Raw genomic sequence first — 23,439 nt, 5'->3', positions numbered from 1 at the left:
CTCTTTTTATCTATAATATTATTGAATAGATATTTTCATAAATCATATAAATCGCTAACCAGCTTTGCCTTATACGGCTAACATCTCTTAGTGTGTATATATATACATAGTCTTGCCTTATGTTCCACCATTTCTCAATTCATATAAAGCTCATAAGACAATGCAAATCAAAGTACCCCTTACTAAACTCTTGCCTTATGTTCCACCATTCTAGTTTTAGGACTTGTCAAATGTAAAAAGTTGAGCGAGGAAGAAAAACTTACAGCATCTCACTCACGAAGAAGCGGTGCCTATAAGGATAGAAATGAAAATTTCCGCGGCTCATAGAGTTGATGTTTACCATAAAAGAGACACATGTAAGTAAGCAGTAGAAATTGAAGTTGATGTAGGCAAGAGAAAAGATTAGTAATTTTTGATATGTACCATAAAGATTAGTTTTGTCCTTGAGAGTGGCTTTCATGTGAAAAGATTATTGGGTCTTCAAAGGCATCTTATGACCCAAAAGTTACAAGTGAGAGTGGCTTTCATGTGAAAAGGTTATTGAGAGTTTGAAACAGTGTCGAGTCTTGTGGGTGTGTGTAAGGAGTGCAACTGCACAAAACCTTCAATTTTAAAAGGTCTCAACTTTGATAGATGTGTTTAATATAAATGATACAGTAAATCTTATATAAACAGATTACAAAAATAATTGTATGTTTTAGATTGACGTTTTGGATATTAAGAGCACGTGAGTTTGATTCCTTTCACGTGAAAGAATTATTTTTGAAATTTATTGTTGCATTAAGTTTTAACTTAATCATTTTTTCCTTTATTACAACTCAAAGATATTTTGGATAATATGAATATGATTAATGATAAATCTCTTATATCCTATCCACCACAGCCTACAAGTTAAAGATATTTTAATTTTAATTTCATTTAATATTTTCAAACTTTATTTTAAATAATAACATTTTAACAAGCATTATAGTTAATTAATTAAAAATCATTATACGATTAATTTATTTGTTATTACTTTTTTTATGATAAAATATTATATAATATAATTTTCTAAATTTGCATTGCTTAATTTTATTTTTAAATAATATTTTAAAATTTTAATAAATTTATTTATTTATTTATTAAATTTTTTATTAATAGATAGTAAATTAAGTTATTAGATCTAAAATATTTTTTAATTTATTTTAGCCTAACCTTTTTACAAGTTTTTCTACTAATTTAGATTTCCATTTTACTCTATCACTCTATATTTATACATATGAATAAGTATCGTGATCATTCCCATACAAGCGCAATCGAATTCATAATACAATATCTTAAATTTTACGGATTTTATAGATTTTAAAAAAAAATTAATGTGTAAATTTGGAAATATTATATTTTTTTTATCATTGTGAAACGACACATTAATAAATTTGGCATATTAATTGTGAGACCTAGAAAAATTATAATTTTACATTGTTGGTTGTTTATTAAATAAAATACTCCATTATTAGTATTGTCGAAATTGTTCAAAGAATTATTTCCTTTATTAAATGGTATGAACTTTTTTATAAATCGAGGATCGTAAGAGGAGAAAAATGTATAAAATTAAACTTTGATAAATTAAATTTTTATAAAATATTTCTATATCATATTTGTCTATATATTTAATTTTATTTATAATTTAAATGAAATATGATTTATTTTTTAATTTATTGTGTTTTCATCTATTAAGTATCTAATTTTAAAATAAAACATGCCTCTAAATTGTTTGGGACGACCTATTAAACACCCGCTAACATATTATGTTTTTTAAAAAAAAACTAAAATTACAGGCTACAGAAGAATTCATACAGAAAAATGTTGAATACAATGTCGATAAAAGTACATGGCATACTTAACCAGGAATCACACTTGCCTTCTAGATCTAAATTAAAACCAAAAGCTGGTTTAAAGTAAATTAATTTACAGGACGATAAAGTCTTCAAATCTAAAAAAATAAAAAAATAAAAGTAAAAAGAGAGTAATATTTGGTGATCTCCTGATATAAGGCTAAATGAACACACACACTAAAATATTTTTCAAACTATTTTATTAAAGAAAATATCTTCAAAAATATTTTGAGGTTGTGCTAGATGACTTAGGAGATGTTAAAATAGTTAGAGGGAAAATTTTAATTTATCTAATCGATTAGGTCATTTGTTTAATTGATTAGATTAGTTCAAACTTACGCCCCAAGCAATTCAGACATTGCCTTAATGATGTACAACAGCTAGATATATTTTTCTTCCTTTTATGGAATTTACAAATGATTATTTTCATACTTTGATCGATTAGACATAGGTGATAATCAATTAGATTGTTACAAAATGCGTTAAATGCGATTTCCTTTTTGAGTTAACCTCAAGCGGTCAAGCCTATAAATAGAGGTCTTATTTCTCGTTTCAAAGCATCCAGAATCGTGTCTTGATACTTTTATCTCTCACTCTCTCTCTCTCTCTCTAAACATTTCTTTAACTTTCTCTCACTATGTTTTTAGCCTGAGTACTTTTGTGAGTGAGATCATTTTGTAATTCTGTAATAGGTAGAATTGTAAAATTCACCAAGGGAACCTTTTGTGTATACCTTGGTTGAATACTGTCCAATTAAGGATTTGTTTTGGGATTGGGTATGTCAGTCCTTGTTTAGGTTGGAGATTAGTCTGTGATAAAATCTCCTAGGTTCTTGATCATCCCGATATTAAAACCAAGATAGGATGAAGTTCGACCCGATACTTAAAAGCTTCATAGGTTCGACATCATCCTGGTGTTAAAATTTCACGGATTTTTAGTTAGCTCGGTTAAAACAAAGGTATTGAGCTTAAAGGTTATGGAACTTGAATACTAACGGCTCTAAGGTCTGTTTTTATAGAAAGAAGACTAACCGCTTCAATCCATCATACACATCCATCGTCTTGTATATTTTGATTAAAGATCAATCCTCATTTCCTTATATAAGGGGGTTCATGAGTTTTTCCTACTTAAAGCTCTCAATGTTTAATAGAAACTCTCAAGATCAATTCTTAGGAAAAGGAGTATGTCACTTTGTTTTGACTGAATCTCTATAATTCTTGGTGTTTCTCTTTTCCCTTAACTCCTTTTATTTTCGCAATTTATTTTCCATATTTTATTTTCTGCTACTTAGTTTTTCAAATAATTTTAAACTCTGATTTTATTTTCCAAATTTTTTTCAAAACCTGGATTTTCCAAACAACACAATTCACCCTCTCTTGTGTGTGAAGTCTCAAAGTCAAAAAGTGACATTAGATCCTAACTTCTTTTTAAGGACTAATCGTCTCAGGAGGAATATGACTTCCGATAAGAGATTTTTTTAAATACCACCACTTTTTAAAAAATAGCAAGAGTTTTTTTTAATTTTAGCTAGGTTTAGAATCTCTCTTCAAAACATAAACTATGAGTTAAGAGAAAAGAGAGAATTTTAATATTTTTCAAAACTAAAAGATTTATAACATTGTTTTTAAATAACACAATCTTTCACCATGTTCATATTTCCAAAACAAAACCGCCAAGAAAATATGGGATACTCTTGAAACAATATATGGAGTCTCTCCAAGTATTAAACAAGAGAAGACGAACACACGAGGAACAAAAGATAATCTTGGATTCTCTTTTAAATATACAAGTATTGGGAAGTTTGATGGAAACTGTGTTACTAACAAGTATCTTAGAATCAAGAATTGAAAGTTTAATCCAATTCTTAAATCAATAGATTAGAGCTTTCATGAATTTCAGGAAAAATAAAGAATGGAGAAAATTGTAGAGAAGATGAACGAACAAGTTCAACTACTCAAAGATGAGGGAATACAAACTGTAAAATCATCATCCTTATCTTAGTCCTATCATACATCTCATGTTTAATCCTTCGAAAGAATGCTCTCGTTAGTTAAATAATTTTCAAAAGATTCAACATCAAATGAAGGATCTTCTTATTTAAAAATGACAAATAAGATGAAGAAATTTCTTTAATACTAAACCAAAGAGGATGGGGAGAAACATCAACCTTAGGAAGATATCTAAAATAATCATCTTCCGAAGAAGACAAAAAAATATGCTTAAGTACGAGGAAATAAATGTTCTAAGTATCAAACCTTCCTATACACAGTTGTTTAAAATGAGTAAATCACTGAGTTGAAGAATCTGAAGAAAACACTCTAGGAATCCTTAAAGATACCTTAAGAAGGTCATCAACTCCTTCAAAAAATAAAAAATAACTAAATCTTAGAGAATTTAAGCGATATAAAAGAAGTAGCTGACCTATAAGAAACCTTAGAAAAGTCCACCCAAAATAAAAATATTTTTCACCTAATTTTTATCTAGTCAAAAGAAATAGTATAAATGTTAAGAAGAGAAACTAGAAAGAAGCATATTTTATACATACATATATATATATATATATATATATATATATATATATATATATATATATATATATATATATATATATATATATATATATATATATATATATATATATATATATATATATATATATATATATATATATATATATATATATATATATATATATATATATATATATATATATATATATATATATATAAATAAGAGAATAGGTTATTTAGAATCATTGTATTTTAAAGGATCGAAAGTTAAGCAACCACCTTAGATCTTCTATGATTAACGCACCTGGACCCAAGAAAGATGTGGGCATCAAAAGTGAAATCTTAGTGTTTTGCAGGTAGACTTTGCTGCTTTGAATTATTGACGATTATTATTAGTGGAAAGCAACAATATACCTTCGAAGTATACATTTGATAAAGTCTTTGCTCTTGAAGACAACGACGTGGAAAATGCCAACAGTTGTGATCAAAGCATTTCCTTTGATAGAAATGTCATAACATATGATTCATAGTGATCATTTGAATGAATTTGTATGTAATGGACTAATTTAATTTATGGTTTTACCGACTCTCACATCCAATAATGTGTAGAGAAAGATACACCATTTGGTGTTTTCTCTCTTGGAAATTGTTTATCAAGATTTCTTGAAAAAAGAGGTAAAATTACTTTAAGGTTGGAATATACAAGGAAATATGATTAAAACCTTAAAATAATATTCTTATATTTTACTCATTAAAATCTAAATGTTTCTAACCTATAAAAATGAGTATTTTTAGTGTTTTATATATAAAGGGTGCAAACAATGAAAATGAGTGGTATTAAAACAAGAAAAATAAATATAAGACCCAAGTTGAACCAAGAAGGCAAAAACATGCAAGCCCAATCAATTAACACAACCAATTAGAAAAGCTCAAAATAACTAATTTCAGATCAGATCCAAGCTTAATGTGTGCCTTAAGAAAACCAAATCTCAACATTTATGTAGATCCTAAATTTTTTTGAGATGTTGGAAAATCTAATCGATTAGAGACATAATCTAATTCATTAGGAGACTAAAAAAAAGAGAAGTTGGATTTGATTTTTGAGCAGCATAATCTACACTAAATGCTTGCTTGGACTAAAGCACGCTATAAAAAGGTATTTTGTTCTTAGTATTTTTGCATCATATACTTTTTATTTAACATATTCAGTGAGATTATTATTGTAAAAATCATCATGAATCCCACAAGATTGAGTTTCACCTCCATCCCTCTTACTGATGATTTCACAACCAAACAACAAGAAATTAGATTCTTTCAACACTTTTCCATACCATAGCCCAAGAAGATTTCAAAGAATGCAAATTCTTCAAAAATATTTAAAGAACTCGACCTTTCCACCTTTCTGTGTATGCCTTCAAAAAGGATCTATACCTCCCTTATGAGGGTGTTCTTTTCAAACCTTCATCTCACCAATGGACTAATTTAAAGCGAAGAAAGAAAACATAGGACAAATCTCTCGGTGGAAGAATTTGGAATTTTTCTAAACATTTCTCATGAAGATAAAATCATTGAGCTTAGAGACAAAGCCAACAGATACAACTACATCATCAATGCATCATCTGAAGGTGAGAAAAACAAGAAAGGGGGGTTTGAATTGTTTTGGAAAATAAAGGCTTTTTCAAAAATAAGAACACACAGGATTTTATACTGGTTCGCTTATAACACAAAGCTACTCCAGTCCACCCGGCCAAGGTGATTTCACCTTCAAAAAGGACTTAATCCACTAATCTTGAAAGATTAATACAACCAAACGTCTAAGAGAGTGATCTCTTAGTCCTCCCAAGTATACAGACTATGCATAGTCACTTGAGGAACAAAAACAATTTAGCAAAAGTAGATTTGTAATTGAGAGTGCTTATAAGAGTAAGCGAATATTACAGCAGAATAAGCAAGTAGGTGTTTTCACGTATGAGCAACAGCTCGTGAAAAACTAAGAGAGAATGTAAAGAATTTTCTGTGCGTTGTTGTGTCTCTCACTGAAGTATGCTGTCCTTTATATAGTGGTGAAAGGACCATTGGAGTGATGAAAGAATATTGGCTTTTGATGAGCATTCAATGTCATTACTTCTGTGTTTCTTGCCATAACCAAAATGTCTCCCTGAATAACTTCTTTCCAAAAATACTTTCTTTCCATTTGAAGAAGTTCTTTCTGTTACTCTTTCTGGATTTGGAGAATCTTCATCAGAGTCTTTGTTGTCTCGGAGTTTCTATGACAACCGGAGATGCGTTGAGGTCACGTCAGAGCTTCTGAGAGTGTTGGTCTTTTAGATCATCAGAGTTGAGTCCAGTGGAAGTTTAGAGCTTCTGGTATTCTGCTGTCCTGTTTTGCTCAGAGTCAGAACTTCTAGAGCGCACTTCTTCTTCAGATGCTTCTGATCTTCTAGTTCTTTGTATCTGATCAGAGTTTGTATCTGATAAAGTGATCAGATTCCTTTGTTCTTGTTCAGAGTCCTGCATACTTAGAGAAATTTCGTTAGGGTGCCATTTTTGGTTTCATCCTTTGTTATCATCAAAATCCTGGAATCTATTGTAAAACTAATTTTGTTCTTACAATCTCCTCCTTTTTGATGATGACAAAACAATCTTAATTTATAGATGAAACATTTAGAGATAAGAATTTATCAGATCAGACAGAAGTGAGGTCCCCCTGAGATAAGCCTGGGAGTTCAGAAGTTCTTACCGGAGCTTCCATGATATGATGTTTCTAGATACTCTTCTGCATATATCTGAGTAAAAAAGGATTAGAACCATTTTATTGAATAAAATGTTCGCAGAGTACTAAAGGATTTAGATATGTTTACATCAGAGCTGTTTTTATTTCTCCCCCTTTTTGTCAGAATCAAAAAGACTTAGCAAAAAAGAAAGGCAAAAAATATATATATTCAGATAACAGCACAAACAGCAGAAAGCAAGAACAAACATAATCAGAAAGCAACAAGCAAATCAACAAAGGAAAATCCTAGGTGCCTAAGGGTTTGGAGGAGGAGGCATCCTCTGAAGCAGTTGGGTCAGCAGATTCTGAATGTTGACGTTGACTGAATCCTGTTGATCCAATCTGTCGGACTTCCTTCTGCTTCTTCTAAAGATCTTCAAGAGTCTTGAGAACCAGAGGGATAAAGGTGGAAGACTCCCCCTGAGTCAGAGCATTCGGTTCTACCCTGCTGGCAGATTCTTCAGCACGACGAGCTTCAGCTTCAGCAGCGGCTTTAGCTTCAGCTTCAGCAGCAGCTTTTGCTTCAGCTTCAGCAGCAGCAGCGTCAGCTAGAGCTTTGGCTTCAGCTTCCTTAAGTCTTTGAATTTCCTCTTGCCTTACTTTTTCTTCTGCTTCCTTTCTGGCCTGCTCCTCAGCTTCTCTGGCTAAGCGCTCATGTAGTCTTACTTCAATATCTCTGATGAAATCATTTTTGACTTGCTCAGAGAGGCTCTTCAGTTTGAAGGCTTCGGAGGTCATCCAGCCAATAACTCTGTTCCAGTGTGTCCTAACAGCTGAAGGATCATCACTGATGCCAGAGTTGATAGTCAGAGACTTGACCTTGTCAACTGAGGCTCCTGCAAACAACACTATTGCTTCTTCTAGGGTTGGCAGGGTGTTTTGTGGTTCAGAGGGTGGAGGTGGAGAAGTGAGAGGGCTTAACTTGAGAGTTTGTGGTTCAGCGGATGTGTTTGGTGGGGGTGTGTCAGAGATGATTTGTTCAAAGGGTTGATGGTCAGATGGTGTTGGGTTTGGTTGATCTGCGCGTGGTGAAGTGACTTCAGGTTCTGGTTGGTGTTGGCTGTTGTGAGGCCAGAGTTTGAGCGTGAAGTTGGGCTAGAGTGGGAGATGAGGGGTCAGAATGTTCTGTGTCTGAGGAGATGTTGAAGTAGGGGGTGATTCTGGGGAAGGAGATGAAGATGGTGAGGAGGTTTCATTCAGCATTTCTGCTTCAGAGAGAGGTAAGGTGGTGGTGGCAAGGTTAAATTTCTGAGAAGTTTTGGTGGTTGAGGGAGGGGTTTCTGAGTGAGTGTAGATAGGTGTTGGTTGAGGGAGAGAAGAAGCAATGGGATGTGTTTGTACAAAGGGAGCAAGAGAAACAGACTTACCAGAAGGCTCATGCGGAGGTGCTGGAGGTCTTGATCCGGAGGATTCTCCTAGTCTTGCTTTCTTCGCTTGCCTTGCCTTCTCAGAGGGTCCTTGTGGATGCTTCATGAAGTTTGGAGCAGTTTCTGGTAGCTCGCTTAGGTTGAAGTCTGAGATATCCACTCCTTCTTTCATCAGATTATCCAGATAGAAGAGGATTACATCTCGAGGGTCTTCCTTTGAGAACAGATAGAGTCCATGGGGAATTTCCCTCTGATCTTTTAGAGCATCCTAGGAAGTGTCTAGAGTAGGTTTGACTTTGACCTGATCCAGAATCCCCATGCTCTTCAGATTCTTGGCATTGAGAGGTTTTCCAGTGTCGATCATCACATCTTCCATGAGTCTGAACTTTAACAGGTGGTCCACCAGGCGACTTTCAATTAGAAAGTCAGAGATTAGCCTTCCCATAGGAATGTAGTTTCTGGGCTTCATGTGGTTTCTAGTATCTCGCACAGAGTCTCTAAGGTACTTGAAGAGAAGTGCTGGAAGGCAGAGCTTCAGACCCTTATGGATGCAGTACAAAATGTACTTCTGGTCTGTGTTGATGTAGTCTGAGGAGTTTGACGCTGGGCGATGATGGATGGTACCCAAAATGATCTTCAGCCAGACATGGAGGTTCTGAAGTAGCTCCTTATTCTTGGAGGAATTGCCTTCTGTGTTCTGCTTGAAGATTGTTGGGTTAATCTCTTGGGACATGTATTTTTCCCTAGGATTGATGTTGTAGATTCTTCTGCCTCCATCTTTTTCCATGCCCAGAAGAGCAGCAATAGACTTCTCAGTTATCACTATCTTGACTCCCAGAACATAGGAGACAATGAAGTGATCATCATCATCAGCGAATCTCCAGAATTCCTTCACAAGATTTGTGTAAACAGGACCATATAGACGTTTGAAGTAGTTACCCCAACCTTGATTGCTGAGTTCTTCAGTAAGGTCGATGCCATTCCTTTTCATGTTGTCAAAATCCACCAAGGATTCACATGATACTTCCAGTTTCTCAAATGGCGTAGCAAGATTGATGTGAGGCTCACGATCGAGAATGTGAGGCTCCTTGTAGATTGGAGTTGTGACTACACCAGTAACCGCTGGGTTTGGGTTGCTTGAGCTTTGAACTTGTTCGCTTGAACCCATTTGTTGAGAGAAGTTGTAAACAGCTTGTTGTTGAGCATCCATGATGTTGTTGAAGATTGAGATGAAGATGAAGAATGCTTGTAGGAATGCCTTGAGAGAGCTGAGGTTTAAGGGTGCGTGAGAGTGAAAAGTCTGTAATGTGTGAAATGAATGTGTTTAAATACCCAAATTAGGGCGCATGCAAAACGACACACAAAACAGAGTTTAGCACAAAAACCAAGTCAACACGTTTAGAGGGAAAAATGATTACAACTCATTAATGATGTCTAATCCCAACAGCTAGTACACTGCTCGAGGAGATCTCAAGAGACTGTTCCTTGATTACTGCTAGACAGCTGTCTAGAAGTTCCAAGGTCAGACGCAAGGTACTCCACGTGTTTGCTTTATCTGATCTTCAAGAATGCCAAAGGATTGGTTCCTGGAGAATTCTAACTCAGATAGCTTCTAACTTGGTAGGAGTATCAGAGTCAGAGGCAGAATCCATTGTGTTTACATTAGAGTCTCATTTTACAACTTCAGAGGCACATATTATTCAGGGCAATTTTGAATGTTCAGATTCTTTAGGATGAATAGGAATCTATCTTCAGCTAAAGGTTTAGTAAATATGTCAGCCCATGGATGATCAGTATCAATGAATTTCAATGTTACTACCCCTTTCTGAACATAGTCTCTGATAAAATGATGTTTCATTTCTATGTTCTTAGCTCTGGAGTGTAAAATGGGATTCTTGCTTAAACAAATGACAGCAGTATTATCACAAAAGATAGGAATGTTACTCTCGAAGATTTGTAGATCCTCTAACTGATTCTTCATCCAGAGCATCTGAGTAGTGCACAGTGATGCTGAGATGTATTCCGCTTCTGCAGTGGACATGGCTATGGTTGATTGTCTTTTGCTAGCCCAGGATATCAGATTGTTTCCCAAGAGCTGACAATTTCCAGATGTACTTTTTCGTTCCATTTTGTCTCCTGCGTAATCTGCATCACAAAAACCAGATAGTCTATACTCTGATGTTTTCTCATACATTAGGCGCAGGTTAGGAGTTCCTTTCAGATATTTGAGAATTCTCTTAACTGCTGTTAAGTGAGTTTCTCTAGGATCTGATTCAAATCTGGCACAGAGACAAACACTAAATAGAATATCAGATAAAGATTACATCATAACCGTTATGACTTAATTGACTTATTGATAACAGGTTATGCATTAATCCTTCTACATATAGAACATCAGATATAGAGGGAAGAGTACCAATACCAATAGTTCCAGAGCCTCTGATCCTTCCTTTCTGATCTCCTCCGAAACCTACAAATCCAGCATCTTTAAGTTCCAGGCTTTGGAACATAGACTTTCTTCCCGTCATGTGTCGCGAGCATCCAGAGTCCAGGTACCATTGTTAGACTATGGCACGGATCTAGAAGGGGGGGGGGGGGGGTTGAATAGATCCCAATTAAAAATTTGAGTCGGCGCTACCAATTAAAAATTGGTTTTGAAAAATTGTTTTTAAGTGCGTAAGCGGCCGAGGAAAATATAGTCTAAAACGAACTGTTATTGGAAAACCGGATATGCGTCAAGCCTATGGATTAGTGATAATGTGGAATAAGAATCACTACACTAGTCACACTATCAATGATTTGTTCCACTTACTAGGATTCCTAGTTCCAATGATTCAAAGAGCAAACCAAACTAGATACACAACTAAGATAATTTTGGTTTAGGCAAATTATCAAACACTTGGTGTGTAAAAACACTCCAAGTGATATTTATGTTGAGTAAGTAATTCCAATTAATCTAGTATAATATCTTATTGTACTTTGGATTCAAAAACAGAGTTTTAATCTCTTACTCAATTAATATCAAGGTTTGATAAAAGTGTTTATACAAAAATCACTTAATTTTTAAGCTAAAAACAAATATGCAGAAAATTAGAGAAGGCAAAGATTTGATGAGGCAGTTCCCCCGCCGTCCTCGCTTTGGGGTACGTCTGCCCTCAATTCTAAAACTAGAATTGAGATTACTTTAATAGATATCACCTGTTGAGTTTAACCGTTTATACAAGGATTGCAAAGCAAATATATAACAGAATTCTCAAGACGTTGAATGTTGCTTTCATTCCTTGTTCCTTGATTCAAGGTGAATCAAGTCCTTCGATTGTTGTTGATAGACCTCCGATTCCAACCCCTTTGTTGAATAACCCTCAGTTCTTCAAACCCTCGGCCCGGCTGAACTCAACTACAACAAATCGAACCCAAATTCTTCCCTTCAATATCACTGAATCCGCTACTAGATTGATGAAGACTTCCTCTTCTCAATCACCTTCGCTCAGCTGAAAATTGATGAAGAAATTCGTCCAAAAACCCCCAAAATCAAACCTATCTTGGAGGACAAAACCCTAAAGGTTTTATGCAAGAAAAAACCTGTCACAAGCTTCAACCCGAACCAGATTCCCCAATCACGGCTTCGAACGTTATCACCTTTAACCAATCACAAAGCACTTCAAAAATGGTTGTGTGTAGTTGATGTGTTGTGAGATGTTGAAGATGAAGATGAAGAATCTTGGACACCTATTTCACTTTTTCTTGTTCTTTGAACACTTGAATCAAAATCTCAAAATGTTAGTTGATACAAGTAACTAAACTTCTATTTATAGTAACCAACCAACCAACCCACTTAACAGCTTTTCAAACAGAGTGGGAAATACTTAAAAACTGAATTTGCGCACGAACGGTCGACCATAGCAGGACTATGCGTCGACGCATGGCCTGCAGTTTTGGACAGTCTGAAAAATACATCAGTATGTGTCGACCATAGGTCGGCGTGCGCTGACCCGTGGTTCATGCGCTGACCGCTGCGGTCGACGCAAGCCTTTTGTGCGTTGACCCATGGGAAATGCATTGTGTTGTGCGCTGACCCGTGGGAAATGCACTGTGTTATGCGCCGACCCTACGGTCGACTCAAACCCTGCAAATCTGCAAAAATTCAGATTTTTGTGGTTTTCATGCATTTTGTCATGACCACATTTTATCCACATATGTTGTATGAAATATAACAGTTTAGATGAGCATAGAAAATGATATGATAGGTGATATGTTGCATTTTTTTTGTAGAGGTGGAATCGACAATGCCGATTCATCCATGGTGGTAATTTGTCATCATCGAAACCTATGATCGTATGTTGTATGACAGTTTGCCCTTACATACTCCCCCTTTTTGATGATGACGAACTGTGTGAAACCAAAGAAAAACAACATGCAATATTCACACACATTATACACACTCTCCCTTTCTTTTGTAATCTAAGGATGTCTAACAAACTGTTGTGAATATCTTGGCTTGGTTTTGGTACATGGTCTTCTCCCCCTTTGACAACATCAAAAAGAGAAAGAGAAATATAATTCAACATAACATGATAATCAACAGGAGATAGCGAATCATATAATAATACCACACCAAATATTATTACAGACTAAATTGAAAAAGTATATAACATTAAACTGGATTTGCACACACAAGCATAACAGAAAAATAGGTACAGTCAAACAACAAAAATACAGATGCGTATGCAGTTTTATGTCCTAATGGCCTCTTCCTCGACGGAAACGAATATCCGGGTTTCTGTCAGGATCTTCCAGAGAAGTCATTTGGTCAACAACACTACTTAGATAATTGAGGCCCACATTGACGGATCGCTCCTGTCGTTCAAACGTCTCGGAGAATGCTGCATACCGATCATTCATGCTGGTAGAGAGGTTATCGATCCTCTCATTTTGTGCTTGAAGCTGGCTGCATATATGAGCATACCGCTCATCCTGAGTTTGTATGAATGATTGTTGAGCCAGTTGCATATTTCTCATCATATCTAAGAGTTCAGAAGAGTTTTCTTATTGCGGAGGAGACGGTGGAGATTCTTCAGCACCATATTGATACGGCTGATAGAATTGTCGTTGTGTTGACCAACCCATATGTTGCCATTCACCCCAGCTGTAACACCCCAAATAAAGAAAAAAGAATTATTTAATTAAGTTGATAATATATTTATTAATTTAATTAAATAAATGGGATTATTGGATTATTATTATTATTATTATTATTATTATTTGGGAATAATAATATTTGGAAAATATATAAGTGGGAATAAAGAAAGGGTTTCATATTTTTGGAACAGAAGAGTTTTTTTCACGTGAGAAACAGAAAAGCTGCAGAGAAGAGGAAAAGGGCAAAGAGCTGTAGAGCAACGGTTGAGGAACGGAAAAGCTAAAGCTTAGAGATTTGCCGGATTATCTCAGGTAAGGGGGTTTATCATCGTTTAATGGGTATTATAGATTAACATGTCATGGGTAGTGAGAAGCCGTTGATTTAACCCTAATTGGGACTGTATATGCTGAAATTGACGTTGGATAAACCGTGTTAAAAACTGCAAATTGAATTGATAGTTGTGTGAGTCGTAAATGTTAGCCTATAGCACGGATCACAATTAAAAACTCGATTCGGCACTACTAAATTAGAGACAAATTAGGTTTTCTTAGAAAGGGTTTAGATGCGGAAGCGGCCGGAAAACCTGATCTGCGTGAAGCTGACAGAACTTTGGAATAACTCAGAAAAACTGAGTCTGCGCGCGAGCGGTCGACCATAGGGTCGGCGTGCGCTGACCCGTGGGGCATGCGCCGACTGCATGCGTCGACGCAAGGCATTTTGGCGCCGACCCGTGAGTTAAGCGTCGACCCTATGCGTCGACGCAAGGGGTCTTTGCGCTGACTCCCTCCAGTAGAGCAGAGCCTTGCGCCGACCGCGAACTTTGAGATGACCCCTACGGTCGACTCAAAGCCTTCAATCTTATTTGTAGACGTGCACGATGGTTTTGTCATCAGCGAAACTTGATAACACTTTGCAGTGTGGAAAAATAGTTGATTTTTATGTTGTAAATGTGATTGGGATTGAACCATTGTAGTTAATTGTGATGAATAAATTTGTTGGGTTTTATGTTGTGAAATGTTGATGCAAATATGTTGATAAGTTGTTTTGTTGAAAATCCTAAGTTGTAGGCTGATGAGCCAAAGTTGAATATAAGTTGTTTCGTTGAAAATACTAAGTTGTAGGCTGATGAGCCAAAGTTGATTTTAAGTTGTTTTGTTGAAAAAGCTGTTGTGTTGCTGTTGTTATTATGTTGTTGAAGTCGCAAGTCGTACATGTCATATACATTCATATGCATTAAGTCGGGGCTTTTGCTCACACCACGTTGGCCTGGATTGGCAAGATTTTAAGTTGAAAGTTGAAGGCTTATGCCTTGATGCCCACTAAACTGGCAATGATTTTAAGTTGGGAGTTTTACTCCAAATGGTACCACATGCATGAAGAGTCGAGTCTCATTGAGTTGCATTTTATGTTGTTATTGAGTTGCATTGTATGTTGTTATGGAGTTGTATTGACGTTGTGATTGAGCACGATATTTTAGTTGATATGCCGTAAATGACTGCAGGATATAATTAGGGTGATTTAACGTGTAGAATTACTTAACATAACATGATAAATTATAATATTTGTTATATCGATTGAGGAACTCACCCTTACAGCAATATTTTTCAGGTAACGAGCAGTGAGTGAGTAGAAGCTAGTGCTCGGAGTCTAGTATGCTTTAGTGGGTCATGCTCTGATAGATGTAACATCGGGACGGGATGTTTTATCTGTTGAATAAATGTTAATTTTAAGATATTACAGTTGTTGAATGATTTTATCCGCTGCGTATTTTGCAAGGAGTTTTATGTTGAATTAAATAATGAGCATGACTGCTTTTATGTTGAAATTTTGTGAAGAAGTTGTTATGTGACACCCTTGAGTTGCAATATTTACTCTGATATGTATGAATTATTTGTTGTTGTTTTGATTAAATATTTGGGGTATTTAGAAGGGTGTTACATTAGTGGTATCAGAGCAGGTCGGTCCGTCCGGCCAGTTGTCGTGTCGTTTTGTCTAACAATTGTGTATTGTTACCAATCTAACTTTAAGTTGTGTTATTGATAAGTTGAAATGGCTGGAAGGAATGATGCTGCAATGGCTGCCGCAATGCAAGCAATGGCACAAGCTGTGCAGAACTTGCCAAATGCTGGTGGAGATGCTGGATCACGTAGCTTGGCGACTTTTCAAAGAGAGAATCCGCCGGTGTTTAAAGGGAAGCATGATCCAGATGCAGCCTTGGGATGGTTGAAAGAGATTGAGAGAATCTTCCGTGTTATGGATTGCACTCCAGCTCAGAAGGTTCGGTATGGTACTCACATGCTAGCAGTCGAAGCTGATGACTGGTGGCTAGAGACTCACGAGAGGTTGACCGTAGCAGGTGAAGACATTACTTGGGATGTATTCCGTAGGGAATTCCTGAGGAAGTATTATCCGGAAGATGTTCGTGGTAAGAAGGAAATCGAGTTCCTTGAGCTGAAGCAAGGAAACATGTCTGTCACTGATTATGCTGCGAAATTTGTGGAGCTGTCCAAATTTTATCCTCATTACACTGGTGCGGGTGCTGAATTTTCAAAGTGCATCAAGTTTGAAAACGGACTGCGCTCTGAAATTAAGAAGGCTGTTGGGTATCAGAAGATACGCATTTTTACTGAACTGGTTGATAGCTGCAGGATATTTGAAGAAGACAATAATGCTCATTACAAGATTGTCAGTGATCGCAGAGGCAAGCAACATCAAAACCGTGGCAAGCCGTATGATGTTCCAGCTGGGAAAGGGAAACAAAGAGCTGCTCCGACTCAGAGAGCTAGTGGGGGAGGTGCTCCTACTGGTATAGTTTGCTTCAAATGTGGTCAGGCTGGTCATAAGAGTAATGTATGCACTGCTGAAGTAAAGAGGTGTTTTCGCTGTGGTAAGACTGGGCATGCAATAGCTGATTGCAAGCACAAAGAAGTGATTTGTTTTAATTGTGGCGAAGAAGGGCATATTGGAAGTCAGTGTCAGAAGCCGAAGAAAGGGAATCAGTCTGGAGGCAAGGTCTTTGCTTTATCGGGTTCTGAGACTTCTGCTGATGATCGTTTGATCCGAGGTACGTGTTATATTAATGGCTTTCCTCTAGTAGCTATTATTGACACAGGTGCGACTCATTCCTTTATATCTTTGGAGTGTGCTGTGAAACTTAAGTTAGAGATATCTGAGATGTTTGGTAGTATGGTAATTGATACTCCTGCGAAGGGTTCAGTGACTACTACGTCGGTTTGCTTAAATTGTCCTTTGAGTATTTTTGGTAGAGACTTTGGGATGGACCTAGTGTGTCTTCCACTAGTGCAGATTGATGTTATTCTGGGTATGAACTGGTTGGTGTTCAACCGAGTTTCTATCAATTGTTTTGATAAAACGGTGATCTTTCCTGAGATTATAGAAGGAAAGAGTTTGTTCCTATCAGCAAGGCAAGTGGATGAGGCAGTAGCTGAGGGAGCAAAGTTGTTCATGCTGTTAGCGACTTTGGAGGCCAAGGATAAGATGGTGATTTGTGATCTAGCCGTGGTGTGTGATTTTCCTGATGTGTTTCCTGAAGAGGTGAACGAATTACCACCAGAACGCGAAGTGGAGTTCTCGATTGATTTGGTACCTGGTACTAGACCGATATCGATGGCTCCGTACCGTATGTCTGCTGTTGAGTTAACTGAATTGAAGAGTCAGTTGGAAGATCTGTTGGATAAGAAATTTATTCGTCCGAGTGTGTCACCGTGGGGTGCACCAGTGTTGTTGGTTAAGAAGAAAGAAGGTACTATGAGGTTGTGTGTGGACTACAGGCAACTGAATAAAGTGACGATCAAGAATCGGTATCCCTTGCCGAGGATTGATGATTTGATGGATCAGTTGGTTGGTGCAAGTGTGTTCAGCAAAATAGATTTGAGATCTGGGTATCATCAGATACGCGTGAAGACTGAGGATATTCAGAAGACTGCTTTCAGGACAAGGTATGGACATTATGAGTATTCTGTAATGCCTTTTGGTGTGACTAATGCACCTGGAGTATTTATGGAGTATATGAATAGGATTTTCCATTCGTACCTAGACAAGTTTGTTGTGGTGTTTATTGATGATATTTTGGTGTATTCGAAATCCGAAGAAGAGCATGCTGAACATTTGAGAGTGGTTTTGGAAGTTCTCCGAGAAAAGAAGTTATTTGCTAAACTCTCTAAATGTGAGTTTTGGTTAGAAGAGGTAAGTTTTCTTGGTCATGTGATTTCAAGAGGTGGTGTTGCTGTTGATCCTTCTAAGATAGAAGCGGTATCTAAGTGGGAAGCTCCGAAGTCTGTTGCTGAGATTCGAAGTTTCCTTGGTTTGGCTGGTTATTATAGGAAGTTCATTGAAGGGTTTTCTAAGTTGGCGTTACCGTTGACGATGTTGACTAGAAAGGGGCAAGCATTTGTTTGGGACTCAAAATGTGAAGAAGGTTTCCAAGAGTTAAAGAGAAGATTAACTAGTGCTCCTATTCTGATATTACCGAGTTCATCGGAACCATTTGAAGTTTACTGTGATGCTTCATTGTTGGGTTTGGGTGGCGTGTTGATGCAGAATAAGCAGGTTATAGCTTATGCTTCGAGACAACTGAGGGTTCATGAGAGGAACTATCCGACGCACGATTTAGAGTTGGCAGCTGTGGTATTTGTTCTGAAGTTATGGAGGCATTACTTGTACGGGTCAAGATTTGAGGTTTTCAGTGACCATAAAAGCTTAAAGTATTTGTTTGATCAGAAAGAGCTGAATATGAGACAGAGAAGATGGTTAGAGTTTCTGAAGGATTATGACTTTGGGTTGAATTACCATCCGGGTAAAGCAAACGCAGTGGCTGATGCATTGAGTCGGAAATCATTACATATGTCTATGCTAATGGTTAAGGAATTGGATTTAATTGAGCAGTTTAGAGACTTGAGTTTGGTGTGTGAGAGTACTCACAATAGTGTTAAATTGGGAATGTTGAAGTTGACAAGTGGTATTCTGGATGAGATTAGAGAGGGTCAGAAATCCGATGTGCTTTTGGTTGATAAGTTGACTCTAGTGAATCAAGGTCAAGGTGGCGAATTCAGAGTTGATGAAAATGGTATTCTGAAATTTGGTAAGCGGGTGTGTATTCCGGATGTTGCCGAACTTAAGAAGAATATTCTTGAAGAAGGACATCGTAGTGGCCTGAGTATTCATCCTGGAGCTACGAAGATGTATCATGATTTAAAGAAGTTATTTTGGTGGCCGGGAATGAAAAGAGATATTGCGAGTTTTGTTTATTCTTGTTTGACTTGTCAGAAGTCAAAGATTGAGCATCAGAAGCCGTCTGGGCTAATGCAACCGTTGGCTATTCCAGAGTGGAAATGGGATAGTATCAGTATGGATTTTGTTTCTGGTTTACCGAGGACAAGTAAGAATTTTGAAGCCATTTGGGTGATTGTTGACAGATTGACAAAGTCGGCTCATTTCATTCCGATCAGAATGGATTATCCGTTAGAGAAATTGGCTGAGTTGTATATTGAGAAGATTGTAAGTCTGCATGGTATTCCGTCGAGTATTGTTTCGGACAGAGATCCTAGATTTACATCGAAGTTCTGGGAAGGTTTACAGAAGGCTTTGGGAACTAAGCTGAGATTGAGTTCTGCATATCATCCGCAGACTGATGGTCAGACGGAGAGGACGATTCAGTCACTAGAGGATCTTTTGAGAGCTTGTGTTTTGGAAAAAGGAGGTGCTTGGGACTGTTATTTGCCTTTGATTGAGTTTACCTACAACAATAGTTTTCATTCGAGCATCGGTATGGCGCCGTTTGAAGCTTTGTATGGTAGGAGATGTCGGACGCCGTTATGTTGGTACGAGTCCGGTGAGAGTGCTGTGGTGGGACCGGAGATTATTCAACAGACTACAGAAAAGATTAAGATGATTCAGGAGAAGATGAGAATTGCTCAGAGTCGTCAGAAGAGTTATCATGACAAGAGGAGGAAGTCACTTGAGTTTCAAGAGGGAGATCACGTGTTTCTTCGTGTTACTCCGATAACAGGTGTTGGTCGAGCTTTGAAGTCAAAGAAGTTGACACCGCGATTTATTGGTCCTTATCAGATTTTGGAGAAGATAGGAGAAGTAGCCTATCGTATCGCTTTACCGCCATCACTTGCGAATTTGCATGAGGTTTTTCATGTGTCTCAGTTGAGGAGGTATATTCATGATCCGTCGCATGTGATCCAAGTAGATGATGTACAGGTGAGAGATAACCTGACTGTTGAAACATCGCCTATGAGGATTGAGGATCGAGGGTTGAAGCAGTTGCGGGGTAAAGAGATTGCCTTAGTGAAGGTAGCTTGGGAAGGACCAGCAGGTGGCAATGTGACTTGGGAACTCGAGAGTCAGATGAAGGAGTCTTATCCAGAGTTATTTGCTTGAGGTATGTTTTCGAGGACGAAAACTCTTTTAGTGGGGGAGAGTTGTAACACCCCAAATAAGAAAAAAGAATTATTTAATTAAGTTGATAATATATTTATTAATTTAATTAAATAAATGGGATTATTGGATTATTATTATTATTATTATTATTATTATTTGGGAATAATAATATTTGGAAATATATAAGTGGGAATAAAGAAAGGGTTTCATATTTTGGAACAGAAGAGTTTTTTTCACGTGAGAAACAGAAAAGCTGCAGAGAAGAGGAAAAGGGCAAAGAGCTGTAGAGCAACGGTTGAGGAACGGAAAAGCTAAAGCTTAGAGATTTGCCGGATTATCTCAGGTAAGGGGGGTTTATCATCGTTTAATGGGTATTATAGATTAACATGTCATGGGTAGTGAGAAGCCGTTGATTTAACCCTAATTGGGACTGTATATGCTGAAATTGACGTTGGATAAACCGTGTTAAAAACTGCAAATTGAATTGATAGTTGTGTGAGTCGTAAATGTTAGCCTATAGCACGGATCACAATTAAAAACTCGACTCGGCACTACTAAATTAGAGACAAATTAGGTTTTCTTAGAAAGGGTTTAGATGCGGAAGCGGCCGGAAAACCTGATCTGCGTGAAGCTGACAGAACTTTGGAATAACTCAGAAAAACTGAGTCTGCGCGCGAGCGGTCGACCATAGGGTCGGCGTGCGCTGACCCGTGGGGCATGCGCCGACTGCATGCGTCGACGCAAGGCATTTTGGCGCCGACCCGTGAGTTAAGCGTCGACCCTATGCGTCGACGCAAGGGGTCTTTGCGCTGACTCCCTCCAGTAGAGCAGAGCCTTGCACCGACCGCGAACTTTGAGATGACCCCTACGGTCGACTCAAAGCCTTCAATCTTATTTGTAGACGTGCACGATGGTTTTGTCATCAGCGAAACTTGATAACACTTTGCAGTGTGGAAAAATAGTTGATTTTTATGTTGTAAATGTGATTGGGATTGAACCATTGTAGTTAATTGTGATGAATAAATTTGTTGGGTTTTATGTTGTGAAATGTTGATGCAAATATGTTGATAAGTTGTTTTGTTGAAAATCCTAAGTTGTAGGCTGATGAGCCAAAGTTGAATATAAGTTGTTTCGTTGAAAATACTAAGTTGTAGGCTGATGAGCCAAAGTTGATTTTAAGTTGTTTTGTTGAAAAAGCTGTTGTGTTGCTGTTGTTATTATGTTGTTGAAGTCGCAAGTCGTACATGTCATATACATTCATATGCATTAAGTCGGGGCTTTTGCTCACACCACGTTGGCCTGGATTGGCAAGATTTTAAGTTGAAAGTTGAAGGCTTATGCCTTGATGCCCACTAAACTGGCAATGATTTTAAGTTGGGAGTTTTACTCCAAATGGTACCACATGCATGAAGAGTCGAGTCTCATTGAGTTGCATTTTATGTTGTTATTGAGTTGCATTGTATGTTGTTATGGAGTTGTATTGACGTTGTGATTGAGCACGATATTTTAGTTGATATGCCGTAAATGACTGCAGGATATAATTAGGGTGATTTAACGTGTAGAATTACTTAACATAACATGATAAATTATAATATTTGTTATATCGATTGAGGAACTCACCCTTACAGCAATATTTTTCAGGTAACGAGCAGTGAGTGAGTAGAAGCTAGTGCTCGGAGTCTAGTATGCTTTAGTGGGTCATGCTCTGATAGATGTAACATCGGGACGGGATGTTTTATCTGTTGAATAAATGTTAATTTTAAGATATTACAGTTGTTGAATGATTTTATCCGCTGCGTATTTTGCAAGGAGTTTTATGTTGAATTAAATAATGAGCATGACTGCTTTTATGTTGAAATTTTGTGAAGAAGTTGTTATGTGACACCCTTGAGTTGCAATATTTACTCTGATATGTATGAATTATTTGTTGTTGTTTTGATTAAATATTTGGGGTATTTAGAAGGGTGTTACACCAGCCACCCTGGTTGGGGGCATCTTCTTCAGTTGAATGTGAATTCTGAACCCAAGCGGAGTTATTGTAGTCGTGTGTGTCCGCTTATAGAGGACTATCATGCTGGTCAAATGCTTGTCCTGCTCCTTCTTCTTCGTTTTCCTCTTGGTCTTCTTCTTCACTTTTTCATCACTTTCATCATCTTCTTCAACACTCGTAGGAACAAACCCTCTGCGAACAAATTTGTATATTCTCCGCTCATCACACCAAAAATATCCCATCATAGACAGAGTTTTTTGGGCTGAATTCTTTATCCGAGGAAATAGAGGTATACGGAAAGGACGGATACTCAACGTCGGCTGCCGTAAGAACCTCTTGAATAAAAGATCCATAGACCAGAGCCGTTCCTCGTCCGGAGTCTCGTAAACTGAACATCCTACTCGCAATGTAGTAGGGCCAGTTTATTTTCCGCTGATTCTTTAGGATGTATATGAGATGAACTTCAGCCTGTTCAACTCGGGAGAGGCCACCCTTCTTAGGTCGCAGGATGCGTGACACAATCCACTGGAGAATGCACTCATCTGTTTTCAGCTTGCCGGCAGTGACAGTTCGTGGGAACGCATCATTGTTCACAATGTGGTCCGGGTAGGGTCGTTTCAGCATAGCGTTCAAAGCGCTCTTAAAATCATACCCTTTGATTGTGTGAGAATCAGTTACCTCAGCGAGAGGATTTTCATCAGCAGCCACAGTCATGTCAAAAAATTTATTCCAAACAGCAGACTTAAAGGATACCTTTGTTGTGCCGATCCTGGAGTGAAACTTTTGACCACGAAACTTGTCATGAAGGCAGGTGTAGAACACACGGACCAGGTCTTCGCTATATTTGGCATTGCATTCCAGGAATTTTACAATGCCGTGATACTGTAGCAGAGACATGATTTCCACGAGATGCATGCGTTCTGCTGTGAGTTTGTAGAATGCATGTTGCCTCACAACTCCTCTTTTACCAATGTCTTTGTTGAAGGCGTCGACAAGCGCAGGTGGAACTAAAGTTACAGCGGTGATGGGTAAGGATGCAGAGGATGATTCCCTTGATCTCTTACCGGTAGGTCTGCGGGATGAGGAAGCCATGGGTAATGGTTCTGAAGCTTTTTGTAAAAGTAGAGAGAGAAGGTTGGTGTAAGGTTTTGAGAATGATTATCAAGAAGGAGGTTTGCCCTTTTTATAGATGAGGATTTGGGGTTTTGAGAAGAGGAGAGGCCAAGAGACAATAGGCACTAGGTAGATGCAACTCACAATGTAGTGGGTTGAATGCACAATTAATTCAAATTTGAAATGTAAATGCATGGGAAGTTTGAAGGTTTTCTACAGAGAAAAACTGAGTTTTCGTACGATGCGTCGACCATACACTATGCA

General features: G+C 37.4%; 1 protein-coding gene across 1 annotated transcript; it reads right to left on the bottom strand.

Moving 5' to 3' along the window:
• Positions 1-8,252: 8,252 nt before the first annotated feature.
• Positions 8,253-8,696, bottom strand: LOC127122992 (uncharacterized). Its single transcript, XM_051053260.1, has one exon. The coding sequence runs from the start codon at positions 8,694-8,696 to the stop codon at positions 8,253-8,255; it is 444 nt and encodes a 147-aa protein (XP_050909217.1).
• Positions 8,697-23,439: the final 14,743 nt, after the last annotated feature.

The sequence above is a fragment of the Lathyrus oleraceus genome, chromosome 2, assembly GCF_024323335.1.
Source record: "Lathyrus oleraceus cultivar Zhongwan6 chromosome 2, CAAS_Psat_ZW6_1.0, whole genome shotgun sequence".
Classification (NCBI taxonomy): domain Eukaryota; kingdom Viridiplantae; phylum Streptophyta; class Magnoliopsida; order Fabales; family Fabaceae; genus Lathyrus; species Lathyrus oleraceus.
Note: the sequence above shows the minus strand (reverse complement) of the source record. Positions and strands in the feature narration are given on the sequence as shown.

Excerpts from the sequence above, each read along its gene's own strand:
- LOC127122992 (XM_051053260.1), bottom strand. The coding sequence starts at position 8,696 with ATGAAAGAAGGAGTGGATATCTCAGACTTCAACCTAAGCGAGCTACCA.